Source organism: Oncorhynchus keta, chromosome 7 (assembly GCF_023373465.1).
Source record: "Oncorhynchus keta strain PuntledgeMale-10-30-2019 chromosome 7, Oket_V2, whole genome shotgun sequence".
In the NCBI taxonomy this organism is placed as follows: domain Eukaryota; kingdom Metazoa; phylum Chordata; class Actinopteri; order Salmoniformes; family Salmonidae; genus Oncorhynchus; species Oncorhynchus keta.
The window spans coordinates 26791697-26815689 of record NC_068427.1 but is presented as its reverse complement, the minus strand read 5'-3'; the positions used below and the strand labels follow the sequence as shown (position 1 = coordinate 26815689).

The 23993-nt window shown below is 41.9% G+C and overlaps 1 protein-coding gene across 2 annotated transcripts in view; it reads right to left on the bottom strand.

Moving 5' to 3' along the window:
* Positions 1-23993, bottom strand: part of LOC118386237 (mannosyl-oligosaccharide 1,2-alpha-mannosidase IB) — a 136975-nt gene that overhangs the window by 15150 nt on the left and 97832 nt on the right. For both annotated transcript variants that reach the window (XM_035773797.2, XM_035773799.2), the window contains 7 exons: positions 23608-23688; positions 13129-13223; positions 12858-12981; positions 12679-12772; positions 10231-10346; positions 9501-9720; positions 8900-9072 (listed from right to left, as the gene is read on the bottom strand). In XM_035773797.2, the coding sequence (XP_035629690.1) occupies positions 8900-9072; positions 9501-9720; positions 10231-10346; positions 12679-12772; positions 12858-12981; positions 13129-13223; positions 23608-23688 (903 nt within the window). The remainder of the gene's footprint in view (positions 1-8899; positions 9073-9500; positions 9721-10230; positions 10347-12678; positions 12773-12857; positions 12982-13128; positions 13224-23607; positions 23689-23993) is intronic.

Here is a 23993-nt window from a genome sequence, read left to right as displayed (position 1 = left end):
TACCTTTGATGATCTTCATCAGAATGCACTCCCAGGAATCCCAGTTCCACAATAAATGTTTGTTTTGTTCGATAATGTTCATAATTTATGTCCAAATAGCTACTTTTGTTATTGCGTTTTGTAAACAAATCCAATCTCAAAGTGTGTTCACTAGGAGCAGACGAAATGTCAAAAAGTTCCGTTACAGTCCTTTAGAAACATATCAAACGATGTATAGAATCAATCTTTAGGATGTTTTTAACATAAATCTTCAATAATGTTCCAACCGGAGAATTCCTTTGTCTGCTACCTCTCACGTGAACGAGTGTCACGAGTTTGGGGCACTCTACCAGACCACTGACTCAAAGAGCCCATATGAGCCCCTCCTTTACAGTAGAAGCCTCAAACAAGTTTCTAAAGACGGTTGACATCTAGTGGAAGCCTTAGGAAGTGCAACATGACCAATATCCCACTGTATCTTCGATAGGGAATGAGTTGAAAATCAACCAACCTCAGATTTCCCACTTCCTGGTTGGATTTTTTCTCAGTTTGTTTGCCTGCCATATGAGTTATGTTAAACTCACAGACATTATTCAAACAGTTGTAGAAACTTCAGAGTGTTTTCTATCCAAATATACTAATAATATGCATATATTAGCAACTGGGACTGAGTAGCAGGTAGTTTACTCTGGGCACCTTATTCATCCAAGCTACTCAATACTGCCCCCAGCCATAAGAAGTTTTAAGACTACAAACCATTATAAATAGCCTATTTGCAAGATTGACTTGTCATTTCAAAAGGCATAGGCTACTGACTAAAATCTGGGTTTATGATTGTAATACAACTTTTTCTGAGCTACATGCAGGTAGCTTAAATGGCCCCTGATAGGCCGACATCTCATTTCAGGGAAAAGTCCACAACGAAACTGACATTAAATGTGGAGAATGATACATTTGTGATAGAGCTGTATGACCATGATCACAATTAATAACTTCCAATTGAATTAACTAAAAATGGCCATTAATAATAGCATAATAAGACAAGGCTTCAACAACAATAAACAGAAGTTATTTATTAAAATGGTTTGCCAGCTCCAGGTAGCCTACATAAGTGGCACAAACTGATTTGCAACAACTCCAGCGATATTGTCATTTCAACATATTTATTGTGTCAAATGGTAGGCTACAGAAGCCTACAATGGCATAGAAATGAATAGGATATTTGATAGCCAACAGATGCAAATGTATCATTCTCCACATTTAATGTCAGTTTCATTGTGGACTTTCCTCCCATAACAGAAGCAGACGAGGGATATCCATAACTTTCCATTTCAAATTTCCCCTCACGCAGAGCTCAAGACCCAAGAACTGAGCATGAGTAAAACCCTTTGATTGATATGGTTTTCCATAATCAAAGTCGACATTAGAATACCATTTACTTTAAACCACCCCCAAGCAAATATATCTAAAGTGCTCTAGTGTGCCTAAAGTGGGTTTCCAGTGCTTTGTCTCCATCATTTCTTGATGCACATCAGTTCTAATGCGTTAATATGTTTTATAGAAAAATGGTTGGAAATAGATGTCTCTATATTGATAATCTAAATAGCATACCTACAACTGGTAAAAAGTTGTCACGATGTGTGCTTGTGCTGCTCTCTCCTCTCACTCACGAGACTCAGCAGCCCCCTGCAGAGCTCTCTCAACCAGTGCACTCAACACAAACCCAACCACTCCGGCTCTCCCCACTACTCACTCTCCGGCCCTCACCCTCCCCACCCACTCAGAAACAGCCTGCTCAGTGCCTGATATTTCACTGTGAACTGCTGCTGACTAATACATACATACATATATACACATATATACACATATATACACATATACATACATACACAGTGCCTTGCGAAAGTATTCGGCCCCCTTGAACTTTGCGACCTTTTGCCACATTTCAGGCTTCAAACATAAAGATATAAAACTGTATTTTTTTTGTGAAGAATCAACAACAAGTGGGACACAATCATGAAGTGGAACGACATTTATTGGATATTTCAAACTATTTTAACAAATCAAAAACAGAAAAATTGGGCGTGCCTGGTGTGTACTTTCGCAAGGCACTATATATATAATATACACACACATACATACACACATACATATACACATACATACATATATATACACATACATACACACACAGAAAGTCTTCAGACCACAATCACCCGACCTCCACTATCACCCGACCTCCACTATCACCCGACCTCCACTATCACCCGACCTCCACTGTCACCCGACCTCCACTGTCACCCGACCTCCACAGTCACCCGACCTCCACAATCACCCGACCTCCACAATCACCCGACCTCCACAATCACCCGACCTCCACAATCACCCGACCTCCACAATCACCCGACCTCCACAATCACCCGACCTCCATAATCACCCGACCTCAACCCAATTGAGATGGACCGCAGAGTGAAGGAAAAGCAGACAAGTGCTTAGAATATGTGGGAACTCCTTCATGACTGTTGGAAAAGCATTCCAGGTGAAGCTGGTTGAGAGAATACCAAGAGTGTGCAAAGCTGTCATTAAGGCAAAGGGTGGCTATTTCGAAGAATCAAAATATATAAATATACTTTTTTGGTTACTACATGACTACATGTTATTTCATAGTTTTGATGTCTTCACTATTATTCTACAATGTAAAAAATAGTAAAAATAAAGAAAAACCCTTGAATGAGTAAGTGTGTCCAAACTTTTGATTGGTACTGTATATATAAACACAAGCCTACCTATTGCTTTTGTAATTTCCTTGCCCTGGTTAGAATCAGTTGCCTAAGGCTGCTTGAATGCAGAGGCGAGGCGATGTTGTGGTGCTGTTTCTTTGCGTTTCCGTCTTACTCCAGTATACTGGGGTGATGTTAGTGTAAATGTGTCAAAATATTTGAGGTGTTGGCAGCTGCATAGGCTATTCTCGTTGAGTGTGATGACATAATGTTACCGTTTTATCCACAACTCTGTCCATCGCCGTTGTAATCTAGTGGGAAGACCAAATGTTCCCAAACTGGAGATTTAAACAATGATGGAGGATCCTCTAATTCTGGTTTATCCACGACTCGCCATCGTACAGAACTAGTTTCCGGTTGCGCCTCACAAAAGGACAGTTTGAAATGCACCGAATAAGATTCAAATTTTGATTACAACATGCGCATAGGCTCAAATTGTTTTCACAGAATAGGCAGAATTATATACATTTTTTAAATCTCAGATTTACTCCAGAGGCATAGGCCTATAAGGCAGTGTAGACATAGCATATAGGTGTAGTGTTTTTTTCACAGTGCGGACCGAACCGAGGTCCCCATACCAAACAGTTTGGTACAAATACCTGCAACGTTACACCGCTAGTAGATAAAACTAATTTTTATGACTAGATTACTAATCTACTGCCTTCCTTCAAATTCCCACCCACAGTGTTTGACTGACAGGTCTGAAACCCTAACAACTCTGTGACTCACAAACATCCTGCCCCCTCCCCTGACAACCCTACCCACAGCAATTGATTGACAGGCCAAACTGTTAAAGGGATAGTTCACCCAAATTACAAAATGACACATTGGTTTCTTTAACCCAAGAGTCCACCGAGTATAATTTGAATAACAAACATCAATGTGGCAATTTATATCTTGCAGCAAAACTGTAACATATTACTTTAATCTCAAGGGAAGAGAGGTTTAATGTTAAAAAAGTTTCTTACTTAGAAAATAGTCCAAATGCAAGTCATATCTTTCTACGCAATATTACCAATCTGGGAGGTAAAGTATTCAATCATTTAACTGTGTATTTTGGATGGAATCAAGGCATTAGAAGGTACTAGAGGGGCCACCAAAATAGAGTTCATTCGGCAAAAAAAAATCCCAGGGGGCATGCCTGGGTTTTCTACTCCATGTACTTACGGAAAATGTGTGTGTGTGATCAAACATGAGCTGATCGTGCAGGAGCACAGTGTAGCACAAGAGAGAGGTAGGGATCTGTGTAGAACCTGTCTGGTGCTTTTTATGAGACGTAGAGTAGGAGAGAAAAGGGCATGACAGAGGGTGAAAGCAAAATGAAAGAGTAAGAGAGAGGAGGAGAGGGAAGGAAGAGGGGTGTGTGGTGCAGAGGAGCAGTAGTGGAAGAATTAAGAAGGGTACTCCCTCCATCTTCACTCAATCACTCAGGCTGAGGGAGGCTGCATTCAGACCCACAACAGCTCTCAGCTCTCAAGAGCACCAACATTACCAAAAGCCAGAGGGCAGCGCATACACTCCACACACAGGAATAGATAGAGAACGGAGGAGAAGGAGATAAGGAGAAGGGAAGAAAGAGGGATAGAAGAAAAGAGGGAGAGAGAGATGAGATGGGTGAGTGGTGGCAAGGAGGAGGAGAGGGGGAGTGGAGGGAAGCCTGAGAAAGAGACAGAACGAGAGAGCAGAGTGAAAGTGGTTGAGAGGAGGATTGAGAGAAAGGAGGCAGAAGTGTTTCAATCTGACCTTTGAAAATAAAAGCCTCAGTGGGGAACAGACATGACAAAAAGAGGATGATAACGGGAGAGAGAAAAATATGAGAACAGTAAATACTCCTTTCTCAAGTAGGATTAGTCTGTTGTGTGTTCACACACTGATACGCTCTCCTTTTACAGTTGCAATGGGTCGATACACTTATCCAATTCTTTCAGATCTACACTGGTGCAGAGAAGTTGCCTGGCTATCCAAACTCTTGCTCCGGCCAAACTCTTGCACCGGCCCACGGACGTTAGTTTCTTCTCAGCAATTAGTCTGGATCTGAGTATCTCCCCGACAAGTTCTAGAACACAAACACATTCTAACCATTATGATTGGTCCCAGAAACCAATGGGTTGGGCCAGAGCCAGAGCACACATGGGTAAAGCAGCATTTTCAAAATGTGTCATTGGCTTTGATACTCTGATTGGTTAGAGATGATCCAATTGCTGATAACCTTTGTTTGTACAACACACCTAATTTTGACATCCCCACAAACGACTTCAACGATGGCAGTCTCAGACTGAAGTATGTAGCGAACATAGAGCAGCGGAATCAAATCAAATATATTTATAAAGCCCTTCTTACATTAGCTGATATCTCAAAGTGCTGTACAGAAACCCAGCCTAAAATCCCAAACAGCAAGCAATGCAGGTGTAGAAGCATGGTGGCTAGGAAAAACTCCCTAGAAAGGCCAGAACCTAGGAAGAAACCTAGAGAGGAACCAGGCTATGAGGGATGGCCAGTCCTCTTCTGGCTGTGCCGGGTGGAGATTATAACAGAACATGGCCAAGATGTTCATAGATGACCAGCAGGGTAAAATAATAATGATCACAGTGGTTGTAGAGGGTGCAACAGGTCAGCACCTCAGGAGTAAATGTCAGTTGGCTTTTCATATCCGATCATTCTGAAGAATTCAGTTTGAGTCGTCCGACAAGCTGAGAAGGTACTGCTAGATGCTACGGATTCATAAGGGAATGGGCATGGATGGATAGGTAAACTCATAATGGCAACATGTGACTCGTTTCAGGAAACTAGGCGTATGTCACATGTGACTACCTCATGGAGAGGCATTTGAACGTAAGCTTCTTTAAAAAAAAACGTTTTTATCAAAGGGTGTTTTTTTGGGGCAGAACGGCCTTCTGGAACATGTGAACTTTCATGTGCCTTAATAACAAACGTGTATGCCATCTGTAAATGCAAATAAAATTGTTACTTTTCAAGTTGGTTTAGCCACAGAAAAAGACGATGAGTTTGGATTGGTCTGCCATGTAGCAAGCGTCTGTCTATAACATGAGCTGGTCAGTATGTGTAGGTAATCCTTTCTAACGTGGCTTTTTTTGAAGGATATCACGTAGGAGAACCAAAAGTGTTGCTCTCCACTTTCTGGAGGACTGAGTTTCCAAATCAGTGGAATACCCGGTGGCATTAGAGTACAATAGCGAAAGAGTTGGAGGAAATTCTGGCGTTTGATTGCAAATATGCAGAGGGAGTCGAAAAGAGAAAACCTGTCTCAGGATTACATCTTCAAACTAAGGGCAACCATCCGTGACAGAGAGGGAGAAGTGTCCATCCATCTATATGGGTAAGATAGAATATCTGAAAATGTAGCTAGCTTGACTAAGTTTCTGCTTAGCCTGCTGGCTCGCTAGCTAACTTTAGCTGGCTGGCTCGCTAGCTAACGTCACGTGTATAATCTGTGTAGTAATATTATTTGAATCTCAGAGCCATTTGCATTGCTATTTATAGCCTAATGTTAGCTAGCTAACATTGAACCTGGTGGGTTAGCTACCTGCAGATTCATGCAGGGTAGTAACGTTATGAGTTGGGATTATGGTTTAGCTAGATAGCTAGCTAGCTACATCTCTAAACAAAAGACTCCACTGTGCAAGTAACCATTTCACTACACCTTCTGTATCCTGAGCATGTGACAAGTTAACTTTGATTTTATTTTATATAGTATGTGTTTACCAGAGATGGTAATGTGAAGGATCATGACCTGCACCAAAGTCAAGTTAGGATATAACGCTAGGCCAATGAGAGCGTGTCCAAGTTCTAAAATTCCACATATGAACGCCCTGCTTTTATTCCGTCACACTCACAACCGTAAGCTATTTTCTATAATTGGGTCGCCATTAACTTGTAAATAATGATCTTGTTGTGAGTTTATTTTCCTGTAATAATGAAGACAAATGAGCTAAAGTGAAGACGTTGTCAGCTATATGATATGGTCATTATTTGAACTGGCTAGCTAGAAACGAACCAAAACATTGTTTAGAAAGTTGCTTTTAGTTGCCTGGTTTGCTAGACTGAAATACAGTACAAGTCAAAAGTTCATACACACCTACTCATTCAAGGGTTTTTCTTACTTTAAAAAAAAACTATTTTCTACATTGTAGAATAATAGTGAAGACATCAAAACTATGAAATAATGTAATAACCTAAAAAAGTGTAAACAATTCAAAATAGATTTGAGATTCTTCAAAGTAGCCACCCTTTGCCTTGATGACAGCTTTGCACACTCAACCAGCTTCATGAGGTAGTCACCTGGAATGCATTTCAATTAACAGGTGTGCCTTGTTAAAAGTTAATTTGGGGAATTTCTTTCCTTCTTAATGAGTTTAAGCCATTCAGTTGTGTTGTGACAAGATAGGGTTGGTATACAGAAGATAGCCCTATTTGGTAAAAGACCAAGTCCATATTATGTCAAGAACAGCTCAAATAAGCAAAGAGAAACGACAGTCCATCATTACTTTAAGACATGAACGTCAGTCAATCTGGAAAATTTAAAGAACTTTGAAAGTTCCTTCAAGTGCAGTAGCAAAAACTATCAAGCTCTATGATGGAACTGGCTCTCATGAGGACCGCCACAGGAATGGAAGACCCAGTGTTACCTCTGCTGCAGAGGATAAGTTCATTAGAGTTACCAGCCTCAGAAATTGCAGCCCAAATAAATGCTTCACAGAGTTCAAGCAACAGACACATCTCAACATCAACTGTTCAGAGGAGACTGCGTGAATCACGCCTTCATGGTCGAAGTGCTGCAAAGAAACAACTACTAAAGGACACCAATAAGAAGAAGAGACTTGCTTGGGCCAAGAAACACGAGCAATGGACATTAGACCGGTGGAAATCTGTCCTTTGGTCTTGAGTTCAAAATTGAGATTTTTGGTTCCAACCACTGTGTCTTTGTGAGATGCAGAGTAGGTGAACAGATGATCTCCGCATGTGTGGTTCTCACCGTGAAGCATGGAGGAGGCGTGATGTTGTGGGGGTGCTTTGCTGGTGACACTGTCTACATTCCAAACACTTAAAAGACACACCCTATCCTCTCAGCCCTTAAATTAAGTGGACACTTCTGATGACGTATCATGACGTCTGACGAGTACACACTTGCCGGGCAAGTGCCGTAAATTCGTCACTCATTCGTCCCGCGACGATTGTGTTTTCAGCCACTGGTAGCTTGTGGGTGCTTTATATGCTCTACAGTCAATTATGATTGCATGTCTAAAGTACTTATATTAACTATGTCATTATTAATATACGCCTACTGTATGATAGCTAGCTAATTAAATTAGCTAACTAACGTTAGCCTGCCTAGCTGGAACTTCTGAAGGAAAATATTTTATTTCTACAATTTCCAAAAGCTAACTAAACAAAAACATAATTACTTTTACGAGACGTGTTTGTGCAGTAGTAGCACAATTTCTAACTTATTTACATTTGTTTTTACTTACACTTGTATGTTGAGGTTTTATGTTTTGCCTGACTTTAAGGTGTGTACAAACTTTTGTCTGGTACAGTATACTAAATTCATTTTTAAACAGGTGGGTTTATTGGTGTTAAAATACACTAGTTATGCTCTTTTGGACCACCAGGCTGCTGATGTCATGCAGCATGTAGTTTTTGTGGTCATACTTTTTCATAACGACAAGTTTGATGTCGGACGACAATAGAATGTTCATGATGTCACTGCGACAACTGTTGATAGATGTTAGTATAAAACCAGCCTTTAGTCTTGAAATCTTTGGTTGTTTAGTACATGGCCTCACGTGAGAATCCTTAAAGAGGTGGGTGGGGATAAGGCTTAAGAGGATGTGAATGATTCTGAATGGGTGAAGACAACGAAGAGCACTCCAGTAGGTGTACCAAAATATTCAAGGCTATTTACTCAAAATTGAGGTTACAAGTTTATCAACTTCCAAAGCAGAATTACTTTCCCAGTGTTCCTCAACTGTAGTGTATGATATTTCATTTTCTAGCTCTGAGTCTCTACTTTTATTCAATGTAAAAAACACAATTTCAAATTTTGCTACATAAGACTGGATCAAGCCAGTAGGTCACATGTGGTAGTAGTAATACTAGTGAGTGATTTTCCAGTGTCTCACCTGTGCTGCCTCCCAGCCCCACTGCCTGTACTTGGGGTCATGGGTGAACCTCCACATGTACCAGTAGGTCTCGATGACCTCTGGCCTCAGGATGTAGTATTTCTCATTCTGACGCACCGCCACTGCTTCCAGACCACTGTCAAACTTAAAGGCCTCTGGACCCAGCTTCAACACTATGGAGAGAGGGAGGGAGGGAGATGGGTACACAACACATTTCCTGCCAATTAAATGTTTGGAGTTAGAATGTAATAGGAACCGATTACAGTGATCAAGAAGCAGACAGATTTGTTCTGCATGCCTTGTCACTGTGTGTGGGAACAGAACACAAGTTCATAAAAAGAGACGGCCGGATAAGACTAGGAAATATCATCACTGTAAAACTTCACTTTCAGGAAGATCAGCCCGTTCCCATGGTAACCTCACTTTAAAAAAACATCATTATTTTAAGCTCACACAAAATCTGATTCACCATCACGCTTATATTCACTTGGCGACAACTAAAATCCATGGCAACCAAACCACCCTATAATAAGTTACCATTTATCCCTAAACTTCATTTGTTTTCCCTATAAGTTTAGGTGTGTGTGTTTCTCCATCTCACCAGTGCGGTCGTAGGACTCATGGCAGGTGTGTGCGATCTCAGCCCCCAGCTGTAGGTAGTGTCCAGCCTTGTCGTCAGGTGAGCCGTCGGCCCCCAGAGCGAACATCCCCCCGGCGAAGCAGGTCAGGTGACCCATCTTCCTCTCCAGGTGGCCATTCTTCCACTCCCCGATAAATGTCAGGCCGCCGTTGGACTTACGGATCAGGTGGCGCTCGATTGCCTGGAAGGAGATGCGGAAAGGATATGGGTGGTGGTGATGGTAGGAGTAGGTGTGTGTGGGTTTAGGGAGCAGGGTGTGTGGGTGGTGGTGATGGTAGAAGGAGTAGGTGTGTGTGGGTTTAGGGAGGAGAGAGAGATAAAGGACAGGTAGTTAGTTCCTGGCACAGTAGAGGGAACAGGAACAGAGCTGTTTAAGTGTCCTCAGCTTCAGTCCTTGAAAGCAGCAGCAGAATCTTCTATCCATCCTCTTCCCTGGCAAATAATGTACTTGATCAATCAACGTCAATAACTGGCAACAGAGTTCAGGCATCTACTTCCTGTTAAATCGCTCACTGATTAAAATGCAAAGATTGAGCCCAGTACACTGCAGTTAAAGTACTTTGAGGAGTTGAGGAGCAATCCTAACGATCTGGTCATAAGGATATAGAGAGTATGTCAATCAAAGACATCTCCATGGAGACCAGTTAAAGGTGGCTTGTCTCCATGAAGACGAGGTAAGGGTGGTGCGTACCTCAATGGCGTCGTCGTAGGTCTTGCGGGCCTCTGTGTCGGTCTTGTCTGACATGAGCCAGGCCTTCAGCAGGTACTCATAGAAACTGTCCCCCAGACCTCCAACTGATGTATGGTCTACAAGCGGGGGGGAAAGAGAGGAGACGGGAGAAGGATGAGAGGGTGGGACAAAGTGAGGGAGAGAAAAATAATGAAGATAGAGTGACAAAAAGGGGAAGATGATAATTTATTCATTGGATATTTTCATCCAAACCCCAACCAGAGCCAGCACTATTCTTCAGAGGGGTTTTAAATTTACAGAAAAAAAACGACATGGAGACGCTTTGTCCCCCTTTCAGTGTGATGGCAGAGAAGATTGTGGTTGTTTACTCTCTCTCTGATGTACTCCTTCTTAATGTCCCCAATGTCCCAGTAGAAGTTGATTCAGCCTTTATAGCTGGCCTAGTTACAGTGACATCACATTACAGTGATCCGGAGGCTGTGCCAACTCTCACTCAGTGAGAGGACACAGATGGGTAGGCACGCGTGCACGAAACGCACGCACACACAATCTCTCACAGACTACCCTGAGTCATTAATCCACAGTATAAAAAATGGTGATATAGTTTAAGTCGAGTAAAGACACTCAGAAGGACGATTGTGTTTTCCCCATGAGGCCTGGCACTGTTTAGCTTTATTTGTTAGCCAGCAAGGACTTACTATTGTGTTGTTGCCTCCCTCTGGCTAAAGCCATGCTCTGATGCTAACAGAGCTAGCCAGCTTATGACTCAGCAGTGTTAACCAACAGTGAAGCTACCAATGCTAACCAATGCTGAGAGAGTCATTGAGAGCAGTGGGGCGAGAGCCATTAGCGGTCCGAGTCCACAGCTAGTGCTGGGGCTAACGCCTAAATGCTTATGGCTAATGGTAAATGAATGCTGTGTGAAATGTGCTGGCTGGGCTTGTAGCATGTCCAGCACTGTGGAGAGGTGTGTAGTGGTGAGATGGGCATCTCTTCAGCAGATGTTTCAGTGGTGTGTTATGTTAGTCAGGGGAGAGCTAATGCTAACAAATGTGCTGCTGGAACAGACAGTTTTATAGTAGTTGACAGCTGGGACTTTACGACGATAACACTACTCGTATGTCTGTCTTTATGTCTGTCACTCTCTCTATGGGTCGGTTTTAAATACCTACAGACATCTCTTTGATATTACACTGGCACTTTCTATATGGCTACAACGCACACATTCACATCTCTCACACACAGTGTTATAGACTTATGGCACAAGATTACTTTGTGATTTTCCATAGTCACACACTGCTCATTACTTTGAGTGGCAATCCTCCTTCCGTCTCCTGCAAAGACACACACTCAGAGCAAAGTGTGCAGAGAGAGAGAGAGATGAGCTGAAGAGACTCACAGACACAAAGTCAAATGTTTTCTATGCAAAATTGGCATTCCCCTGGCAAAAGAGAGAGAGAGAAGTTGCTATGAATAATTCATTCTCATATGGAGGGATGGAGAGATTGAGAAAAAAAGAGAAATAACAAAAAACTACGCAAACAACATTGGAGAGGGGTAGACACTGTAGGGCTCTGTGTGTGTGTGTGTGTGTGTGTGGGGGGGGGGGGGTCAGGTTGAGCAGTGAGAGGCAGAGACAGTAATTAAACCTCTCTCTCATTCAGGATAATAAACAGAGTTAGTTAAGATGCCGCCTGCCAACAGCTTCTAATTATACATATTTATTAAAGAAAAAAACTAAACACTACTCACACACATTCATTTACATAGCCTAGCGCCCATTGCACCTGCATTTGAATAAAAGGAAATAGAATTGAATTCAGTAAAATTAAATGAAATTCAAAAGCTTCTTCTATTTTATATTAGGTGTAGTCTATACAAATATACATCTTGTACATAAAACATGTTGTTATATACATGCATATAAAATATTGTTTAAACAATTTATTTTCATGACCATCTCTTAAAATGAAAACCTATATGCAAATATTGTACGTTATTACATATTGTTCAATATGGGGAAAATACGACATTCCTCAGAATGCAATAGTTTAAACCTCAAGTTCACCCTAAGGCCAAATGAAATGATTGGTGGAAATATAATTGGCTATTCTAAGCACAAAGTAAAAAAAGTATATGAACATGGTTTCTAGAGAAAATATATTGTGTTATATATTGTTTGGTAGCTGGAAGTGTGACCGGTCAGATTCAATGTAACTCTCATGTTCTATGGCTGAGTGGAATGTCTTTGAATTGCACTGAATTAAGTTCAACTTCCTGTCACTCAAATTCTACATCCTGTGGCGGTGTGGCCAATTCAATTCAAACTCATGAGCTGAATGGGAGTCAATTCCAAAATTCTGAATTGAGCTCAACCCACACCCACCCACCCACACACACACACACCAGTGTTATTCTCTGAAGTTGAGAGAGACAAGAGGTACTTACGTTGGCCCCAGCGACCGGTGCGAGGGTTCAGATAGTTGGGGTAGAGCCCGTTGGGTCGGTCCATTTTGGCCAGCAGCTTCCGTATGTGCATTACCTGACAGGGTTAGAGGAGACATGGATATATCTCTCACCCAGGGGAACACGCAGACTTAGACACCAGTACTAAGGAGGTGTCTCACCTTTTGGTAGTAGGCAGGGTTCCCGGTGAGGTAAGTGAGGTGGACAAACTCCATGTGTAGTGTTCCAAACTCTGCCAGGATACTACTGCCTGCTGACGCCCAGCCCCAGTTACGCCCCACACCACTACACACAGAGAGGGAGAAAGGATTCACTTTCAATCATTGAGTAGAGAATCTTACTGACATGCCATTGTTGCAGTTATGGATGTAGATCTAGGGTTAGGTTGTGGTCAGATGTAAATCTCAGGTTGTGTTGTGGTCTGAGACTGACCTCTTGAGGTTGACCATGGCCCAGGGGATGCCTGTGGGAGTGTTGAAGGCTGGGAGCAGCTTCTCAGCCAACTGGACCGCCTTCACCTTAAACACCTATCAACAGAGGGAAAAAGAGAGAGGGTGAATGAAAGCTTTATAGGAAAAGCTGAGAAAAAGCTTCAGTGATGGAGAACATATTTTTACAAGAGACTTAACAAGACAGCCGAAAAAACGTTAAGCATTTACACTGGACAGAGAAACAGTGGACAAATGAACATGACAAAGCATCTGAACTGGTTTACAGGAGAGGCTGAGCATATTGTGGAGGTGGAGGGCAAAACTCCCCCTCAGAGACCACTAGAATAACAGTTGAACCACATTAGAATAACAGAGTACACACACTCAAGTACGCAGTCACACTTTCCCAGCTGTGTGTCAATGTGTATATACAGTGAGTGTACAAAATATTAAAAGGACACCTGCTGTTTTTATGACATCGACTGACCAGGTGAAAACTATGATCCCTTATTGATATCACTTGTTAAATCCACCTCAATCAGTATAGATTAAGGGCAGGAGACAGGTTAAAGAAGGGTTTTTAAGCCTTGAGACAATTGAGACATGGATTGTATGTGTGTGCTATTCAGGGGGTGAATGGGCAAGAAAAGAATTTGAAGTGCCACCGGTTTGTGTCAAGAACTGCAACAGTGATGGGTTTTTCATACTCAACAGTTCCCCGTGTGTATCAAGAATGGTCCACCACCCAAAGGACATCCAGCCAAGTTGACAACTGTGGGAAGCATTAGTCAACATGGGCCAGCATCCCTGTGGAACACTTTCGACACCTTGTAGAGTCCATGAGGGGGTGCAACTCAATATTAGGAAGGTGTTCTTAATATTTTGTACACTCAATGTATACCCCATCCATTGATTCCAAGCCTGTCTGACAGCTGCAACAAAGCTCTTAAGACTACACTGTTTTATCACACTGTCATCAAGAGGTGTGGGACATTAGCCCACACATCCCAACAGTCTAAACTGGGTTTCTCTCTTTATTTCAGAAGGTAGGTTACTGAAACAAAATGTTCAATACTCCTTTTATGCAAGTCAAGTACCCATTGGGAAAATAAAAATGTTCCAAATGTAGACCAAACAAAATGCTCTAGAAAAGGTGGGATCTTTTTGTATCTGTAAAATTAATTATGCGAGAAATGTCAGTGTAAATGCTTTCATGCGCAAATATTGATATAATAATCATATCGTAAACTTGGAGTCATGCGATGACGCATGTGGTCCTCCTACTACGACTCGGGAAAGTATGAGGTTTATTAGGCTACAGATTGAATAAACTATCATGAACTTCAGGGTGATGAAAGTGCATCTTGATGATCCTTTCCAAGTCGTATTCTGGTGACATGGGGATTGATGCTTGGCTGCCGTTTGACAATTAAAAGTTATAATCTCGCTCTTTTGTCCATAATAATCTGATAATGTAGGCTATACCTGCACTGTATCTGCCAGCTGTTTGCTAGAGCACATGTGCCAAGACCGGATTTGGCACATTCACCACATAATGCACATTGTTTTGTCACAAACCATCAGTAGAGTTGAAAATCACGCACAGCCTTTTACCCGCAACAAGTCAATTTGATGGACACATCTCTGGTGGGAAAGTTTGCATATTGTTTTTTTTATGCCGATTTCAGAATATTCACATGAAAATCTGTCGCCGATTGGATGGAAACCTACAGTAAGTTGCTAGTGTCCCTTACTGCCCCTTACCCACAGAGTAACACCCAAATCAAACTAAAAGCTTTTTTTTGTTACTCATGTGAACCAACGTGTACACGCTGGAATTAGAATGCACAGTAATGAATAGACAGAAAACAGACGGGCTGCGAGTGTCAACGCCATACACTTCAAATGAAAAAGAAATACATTTTGTAGGCCCTAATCTATGGATTTCACATGACTGGGCACATGCATAGCCTTGTGAAGCCAAGCCCCCAATCAGAATACCCCCCCCCCACAAAAGGGCTTTATTACAGACAGAAATACTCCTCAGTTTCATCAGCTGTCTGGGTGGCTGGTCTCAGACGATCCCGCAAGGGGAAAAGACGGATATGGAGGTACTGGGCTGGCATGGTTACAAGTGGTCTGCGGTTGTGAGGCCGGTTGGACGTACTGCCAAATTCTCTAAAATGACGTTGGAGGGGGGCTATGGTAGAGAAATTAACATTCCGTTCTCTGGCAACAGCTCTGGTGGACATTCCTGCAGTCAGCATAGACTTACATTCCATCCCTGCAGTACAGTTGATAAGCATTGCTATAAATGCTAAAAATCCAATCTTACTGAAGTATGTATCACTTGTTGGCCTATCCCTCTGTACTGGTGTAGATCTACTCACATCACTCCTCTCAGGATCCCTCCCCCTTGACCCATCTTCCTCTACTTTCTTCACTGCCTCAGCATACGACAACTTCTGCACTACTCTAACCCTGGAAACCTCGACCTTCCTCTCCCAATCATGTAGTAACCAAAAAAAGTGTTAAACAAATCAAAATATATTTTATATTTGAGATTCTTCAAAGTAGCCACTCTTTGCTTTGATGATGAGTTTGAAAAATCTCAAATAGATTTTGATTTGTTTAACACTTTTTTGGTTACTACATGATTCCATGATGTGTTATTTCATAGTTTTGATGTCTTCACTATTATTCTACAATGTAGAAAATAGTAAAAAATAAAGAAAAACCCTGAAATTAGTAGATGTGTCCAAACGTTTGACTGGCACTGTACATCTTGTTCTTGCCCTCTCAAGGGACGATATTTTCCTCTCCCAGCAGCCCATTTCACTCCCACCAAAATCCCCCACAGGAAGTTGGTGCATTTAACAGCAATTTCCTGAAACATAGTCTTTAAATTATATCAAACAATGTAGCCAACACAAAAGTCTTATGTTTGATCCTAAATTAAATTGAGGTCGTCTCAATGACACTATGTTCAATTTAGGGGTAATGATTACTCTAATTAATGTGTCTTTATGTGGATAGTCTAGTGAAATGTTGTAGCAGTCTAGCTTACTGTAGGCTATTTGGAATATGAAAGAACAAAACTAGGCCTGTATGAGCTTGTTACACATCTCCATCAAGTTAGGTCACCCTGTCACCCTCCCTAGGAGAGGGGGTGACCTTGATAATTTATTGTTAAAACGAGAGGCTGCCTGGATCTTTAATTTAAAGACCCTTGCGCCCTTCGGTCTCAACGTAGACGTTGATCTGAAGGCATTCTTGTGATTATTGTGACTTTGCCATTGTAATTGTGTGTAAACTTGTATAGTCAAATTAATCTATGATCGTATGCTATCCATTTGTTTGTATGCTGTTCTTTGTATGACATTTTAAAATGTGATTATTAACCAATGATATTCGGCCACTCCTGGCCATGATTACAGACACCTGTGTCTTTTGACACTATATAAACGAGTCATCCCGCAGTGTTTGTGATTATACCCTGATGAAGACAGCTTGGCTGTCGAAACGTTGGTATTACATTTTTGCATCTGAGCTCCTAGAGTGTGCGGCTCTCTTTTATTTTCAAGGTCTTACTTAGCCACCATTCATTCAACATGCCTAGTTGTCATTGGTGAACTGACTATTATCACATCATCAGCAGCCTACTGTTGACATAGGCCTACAGCTATACCAAGAGGGCAGATCAACAACTGATTAATTAACATAGGCCTACAGCTATACCAAGAGGGCAGATCAACAACTGATCAATTAACATAGGACTACTCATCTTTAACAGTTGAACATATTTCTGTAGAGGATGGTATTAGCGGAACAGCTCTCTGCTATTTTCGTTTCCATCCACGCAGAGACGGCGGAAGAACTTGTCCTCGCTTAGTTGACTAAACGCTGTTGCTACCTTCGTCGTAATGACGCTTTAGCTAAGGCGCCAATTATGAAATAAGTGGTTATGTGCTTGACTAACACACAATTTTAGAACAGGTTTTTGGCTAACAGTTTGTTCTCTATTTTCTCAGTGGTATCAATGGACGAAGTGGTGAGCTGCCATCCAGCTCGAGGGAGGAAAATAGTACTGTGAATACAGGGGCAGGCCAGAGCGGAGAACTAGAGACTTTTTGTGTAGCTCCTCGCCCAAATCCTCCGATTGACGTGTAGCTACACGCCAATCAATGACTGAGAGATATAGGCTATTCCATCTCACAAACTTATTGATTCACTCACAACACGCACCAAATTCACACAAACATTCCCCTCTCTTCACTCATAACATCTGAAAGAGATGTTTTGAAAATGGAGGCCCTACCTGAGTGTGTCTTTTTTTTAAATGTGCCTGAGAGCAAAGCTTGGGTTGAACAATGTTCTCTCTCAATGCCGCTTTTAGTCCTGACCTGTAGCCGACCAAATAAAGGGGCGAGAGCAGAGTTTGAGTTGAATGAGAGAGCACCCACTATCTCGCTCTCAATCCCCCTTCACTTGAACACCCTTGCTCTCTTTCTCTCTCCATCCCTCAGTCCCATAGACCAGGCGAACGAGGAACAAGGGCAATTTGGGGCTGAACAAGCTCTCTCCCTCTCGCCATCAGGATTAGCTGTGAGGCCAGGTCGGCAGTATCCCCAGACTGCAGATTTGTAGCGCTGGCTGGTCGTAGTTCTGCCTGGAATCAGCTGTTCCAACCGATCCTCTAACTCAGGAGCGGAACCTGTTATTACACATAGGAGGATATGAGCCTTGCTCTCTCTGAGATAGAACCCCATGACCACTCGGCCTGCCAGAGAGAACACACGCAAACAGAGGTGCGCACACACACACACGTGCACAAACAAACACACATGCACTCTCATATCTCTCTCTCCGGGGAGGATGTCACTGTGCAAATGTAAAGGAGTCCCATAAAAGGATAGGTATACTGTGAAATCTGGTGAATGAGCCTGTTTTGGAAAAAAAGGCCCTCAAGGACCCCAGGAAGAGACAGGATTAAGTCAACAAACGCTGTCCGTCCTTCATGGGGCTTACTACATTTGTTCTTCATCATGCTAGTTATTCATCGTTTAACTTGTTGTTCCTTTATTATTTGTCATCTTTTATATTCTATTGTATCAGTCCATAGTGCTTTATTGAAACAAGCTTGGAAATCCATGGGACTGTGTTCTTGGGGATTTAACTACAACTGCCTGACTGAATGTCAATCAAGCAGCGGTTTTACCTGGGCTCTCCAGCTCAGCCAGTCATTGCATGATTATCTTCTATATGGCCTGTAAGACATAGCTGAATCTCTCACATCCATATTCATGGATACTGTTCATCTGCAGTGTAGCAATCACATCTCTTGCTCTCCCCTTTTCTCTCAACCCCCTCCTTCGCACCCTTCCACGTTGCACGCTCTTCCGTCACTCACCTCCCACAATTCCCCCCTGCCTGCAGGTGCAGTTGCAGCCAGTCAGATGTGACAGAGGAAGCAGTGTTCTGCCTTTGATGGGCTCCATGTTTGACAATATGAGAAGGAGTCAGGCGCTCCCCAGCAAATCAGATAGATCCATAGCCTCAGCTCACAGCGACTCACTGAAAGACAGATAGCGAAGTAGGAAGATGGAGGGAGGGAGGAAAAACATGTATCGCAGAGACAGGTTAGAGAGAAGCAAAAATAATTGTACAGCGGTCTAGGTCTTTTGTTGTGTATCACAACATCCCTTACTCCCTCCATCTGCCTCCCTCCCTCTTTTTACAGGGTGACTCCAGCAGGCCATGTCTAGCTGCAGTGTGTCAGTGTCTGCAGTTTTCCTTGACTCTCAGCTCATTATCTTACATTACAAGCCCTGCTCCCTTCTCCGGTTTTCTCTTTGCAATCAGCTGGCTGCGTTTCTGTCTTTCTCTCTCGCCCTCCCCCAGTCTCTCCCTCCCTAGTTCTCTCTCCCCCTGCGGAGAGGTTATTACTCTGTTGACAGAAGAGCGCAAGCTGCTTTCACCTCAACTACATATCCCAGAGAAATGAGCACATTTCCCCTAAACTACATATCCCAGAGAAATGAGCACATTTCCCCTAAACTACATATCCCAGAGAAATGAGCACATTTCCCCTAAACTACATATCCCAGAGAAATGAGCACATTTCACCTCAACTACATATCCCAGAGAAATGAGCACCTTTCACCTAAACTCTACATTTCATTCAGAAAGTACTCACACCCCTTGACTTTTGACATATTTTGTTACAGCCTGAATTGATTCAATTGAGATTGTGTCACCGGCCTACACACAATACTTCATAATGTCAAAGTGGATATTTTTTGAAATTATTATTTTGAAATGAATAAAACATGAAAAGTATTCAACCCCTTTGTTATGGCAAGGCTAAATAAGTTCAGGAGTAAACATTTGATTAAAAAGTCACATAATAAGTTGCATGGACTCACTCTGTAATAATAGTGTTTAACATTATTTTTGAATGACTACCTCGTCTCTGTACAATTATCTATAGGGTCCCGCAGTCAAGCAGTGAATTTCAAACACATATTCAACCACAAAGACCAGGCAGAGAGAGCCAGGGTGGTCTGTCGCTCCAGTGCCTTGCCGTTCACCTTTGCACCCCTGGGACAGACTACACTCAACCATAGGACCTACTGAAGAGATGAGTCTTCAATAAAAGCTCGAGACCGAGTCTGAATCTACCACATGGATAGGCAGACCATTCCATAAAAATGGAGCTCTATAGGAGAAAGCCCTGCCTCCAGCTGTTTGCTTTGAAATTCTAGGGACAATTAGGAGGCCTGCGTCTTGTGACCGTAGCGAACCCGTAGGTACGTACAGAAGGACCAAATCGGAGAGATATGTTGGAGCAAGTCCATGTAATGCTTTGTAGGTTAGCAGTAAAACATTGGAATCAGCCCTAGCCTTAACAGAAAGCCAGTGTAGAGAGCCAACCACTGGAGTAATATGTGTTTAGTACTAACTTAATTTTTGGACAAAAAGTTTGGTTTTTGCAATGTTACAAAGATGGAAAAAAGCTATCCTTGAAATATTCTTGATATGTTCGTCAAAAGAGAGATCAGGGTCCAGAGTAAAGGCTGTAATAGGAGAAAACTGAGGATGAATCAACAAGTGTAGTTACTCCAAAATACTAAGAATGAATGAAAATAATTTGGCAAAAAAAAAAAAATATGTTCTGAATACAAAGTGTTATTTGGGGCATATCCATCAACACATCACAGAGTACATTTTCAAGCATGGTGGTGGCTGCATCATGTTATGCATATGCTTGTCTTTGGCAAAGACCAGGGAATAGTTTTGCATGAAAATAAACGGAATAGAGCTAAGCACAGGCAAAATCCTTGAGGAAGATCTAGCTCTGTCTGCTTTCCAACAGACACTGGGAAACAAATTCACCTTTCAGCAAGACAATAACCTAAAAGGCCAAATATACACTGGAGTTGCTTACCAAGATGACATTTAATGTTCCTGGATGGCCTAGTTACAGTTTTGACTTAAATTGGCTTGAAAATGGCTATTTAGCAATGATCAACAAGGAACTTGAAGAGTTTTAAACAGAATAAGGTGCAAATATGATACAATCTAGGTGGTGTGCAAAGACCTTAGAGACTCACCGCTGAAACTCATTCTAACGTGTATTGACTCAGGGGTGTGAATACTTATGGAAATGAGATATTTATGCATTTAATTTTCAATAACTTTGTAAACATTTCATAAAACATGTTTTCACTTTGTCATTTATGGGGTATTTTGTGTAGATTGGTGTGAAAAAAAACACATGTAATCCATTTTGAATTCATGCTGTAACACAACAAAATGTGGAATAAGTCAAGGGGTATGAATACTTTCTGAAGGCAATGTATACCAGAGGCACTAGCAACCTTCACCTCAATTACATATTTCAAAGTCACTAGCACCTTTCACGTAAACCCCTGGAGCAAATTAGGGTTAAGTGTCTTGCTTATGTCTCAGTGGCACGAGCACCTATCAGGAGAGAAAATAAAAGAGAAGGGTTGTGTAGAGAAGGTTGTGACAAGAGAGGGAACATAAAGTAGTTATAGAGAAGAGGAGAGAAAGAACAGAGGAGAGGGCCAGTGTGGAAGAGGAGAAGAGCGAAGAAGGGAAAGAAGATGAGAGAGGGGTGGAGGGGAGGGCTGAGGGGACAGAGAAGTGAACATCATCCATTACTGTGTGTTGGGGCTAGTTCTGCCACACACATGCCCTGGGAACTAGAGGTCGACCGATTATGATCTTTCAACGCCGATACCATTTATTGGAGGACCCAAAAAAAAGCTGATACCGATTAATCGGACGATATTTATATATATTTGTTATAATGACAATTACAACAATACTGAATGAACAATGAACACTAATTTTTAACTTAATATAATACATAAATACAATCTATTTAGTCTCAAATAATGAAACATGCTCAATTTGGTTTAAATAATGTAAAAACACAGTGTTGGAGAAGAAAGTAAAAGTGCAATATGTGCCATATAAAAAAAACTAACGTTTAAGTTCCTTGCTCAGAACATATGAAAACTGGTGGTTCAATATTCTCAGTTCTTCAATATTCCCAATTAAGAAGTTTTAGGTTGTAGTTATTATAGGAATTATGACGCGTCGACTATTTCTCTCTATACCATTTGTATTTCATATACCTTTGACTATTAGATGTTCTAATAGGCACTTTAGTATTGTCAGCCAAATCTCGGGAGTTGATAGGCTTGAAGTCATAAGCAGCTCTGAGCAATACTTGAAGCACAGAGCAGTTTATGAGCATTGCTCAGAGCTGCTGGCAAACGCAGTAAAGTTTGAATGAATGCTTACGAGCCTGCTGCTGCCTACCACCGCTCAGTCAGACTGCTCTATGAAATATCAAATCATAGACTTATTTATAATATAATAAACACAGAAATACGAGCATTTGGTCATTAATAAGGTCTAATTCGGAAACTAACATTTAGAAAACAAAACATTTATTCTCTTAGTGAAATACGGAACCGTTCCATATTTATTAGAATGGGTGGCATCGCTAAGTTGAAATATTGCTGTTACATTGCACAACTTTCAATATTATGTCATAATTATGTACAATTCTGGCAAATTAATTCGCAACGAGCCAAGCGGCCCAAACTGTTGCATATACCCCGACTCTGCGTGCAATGAACGCAAGAGAAATTACACAATTCCCCTAGTTAATATCGCCTGCTAACATGAATTTCTTTTAACTAAATATGCAGGTTAAAAATATATACTTCTGCATATTGATTTTAAGAAAGGCATTGATGTTTATGGTTAGGTACATTTGTGCAAAGACAGTGCTTTTTTCAGCAATGCGCTTTTGTTAGATCACCACCCGCGAAGTTGAAGAATCGGTCGACCTCGACTGGGAACACAGAATAAAGCACTCTCACGAACGTTATCACCCCTCCCATTCCCCACTCAACATCTTTCTGATTCCCTATCCCACCACTCCTCCAGCCTCTGCAGAATTATCACCATTTATTCGGAGTGGGAGAGAGGGAGAGGCGATGAGAGTGAGAAGAAGGAGGGATGATCATTAAGAGGGAGCGTGGCCAGGGATCTGCTCCCATCAGCTGAGTAGTCTGGGACCGGCAGAGCCGCATGGCTGGAGCTCAATTCCACCACTCACACTCCTTTAATAGGAGCAGGAAGAGTAGGATGAATGATACTGCATGGCAGGGGAGCTCGACAGAGAAAGAGACTTGTGGTAGTTTTCATTAGGTGAGGGGAGTTCCTTACTAATTAGTGACCTTAATTCATCAAACAAGTACAACGGTGGAGCGAAAACCTGCAGACACTCGGCTCTCTGTGGAATGAGTTTGACACGTGTTTTAAGCGCACTGTTTAATTAAATCATTGAGAGACAAATGACTCAAGAGGGAGCGGGATGGCCACGCTGTGAAAAAAAAAAAAAAGCTGCCTCAGCTGCATCGTTCTTAACACCAACATGCTGGTTAACTTTTATTATGCACATAGCAACATATAGGGAAAGGAGTCAATTCAACAGCACTGTAGATTATGTTTCATGACCGCAGACAGCGACCGCTATCAAACGCAGGAGAAAGCGCATTTGTAATAAAATTATATTATATTTATTAGTGTCGCACCATTATTCTAACATAATATAACCATATACAATTACAGTTGCATGTCTTAGAGTGATGGACTGTGCCATTCCGGTGGCCTCCACAATGGATTAGTCCACTGAGAGAGGCGCGAATCAGAACGGTGTCTTGTGCACCATGAAAAAAAAAAATCTATTTGTGACTGCTCGACTAAAGAAATCTCAGTCGACCAAACAATCCACCAATTAACTAAATGAGGTCAGCTTCAAGACAGACGAGACAGGACAGACAGGACAGGACAGACAAGACAAGACAGGACAGACAAGACAGACAAGACAGACAGGCAGACAAGACAGACACACTAATCCCAGATGAGCAGATACCTCCTGTCCAGAGAGGTAGTAGGCGGCCAGCAGTCCTCCGATGAAGCGGATGTTGACCTCGAAGACAGATACCTCAGCATTCTGAAGAAACAGAGGGGAGAATCAGCCAGAGAAAGAGAGAAAGTGAGAGAGCGAAAGAAAGAAAGACACCGCACAGAACTGCCAGAGCAGCCTTGTGCCAAAACCACAGATGTCTTGCACAGTAATACCAAACACTAAGTGTGTGTAATGGCACACATTCCTGAATTCAAATAGCCTACCATTCAGACCAAGGCTGGAACACCAAATTTATGTCTGACTAATACAGAGAACACCTTTACAAGTTCTACCACAAGCACAGCCTGGTTCCCTATGTAATAACCTCAACGGGCTGTTAATCCAACTGT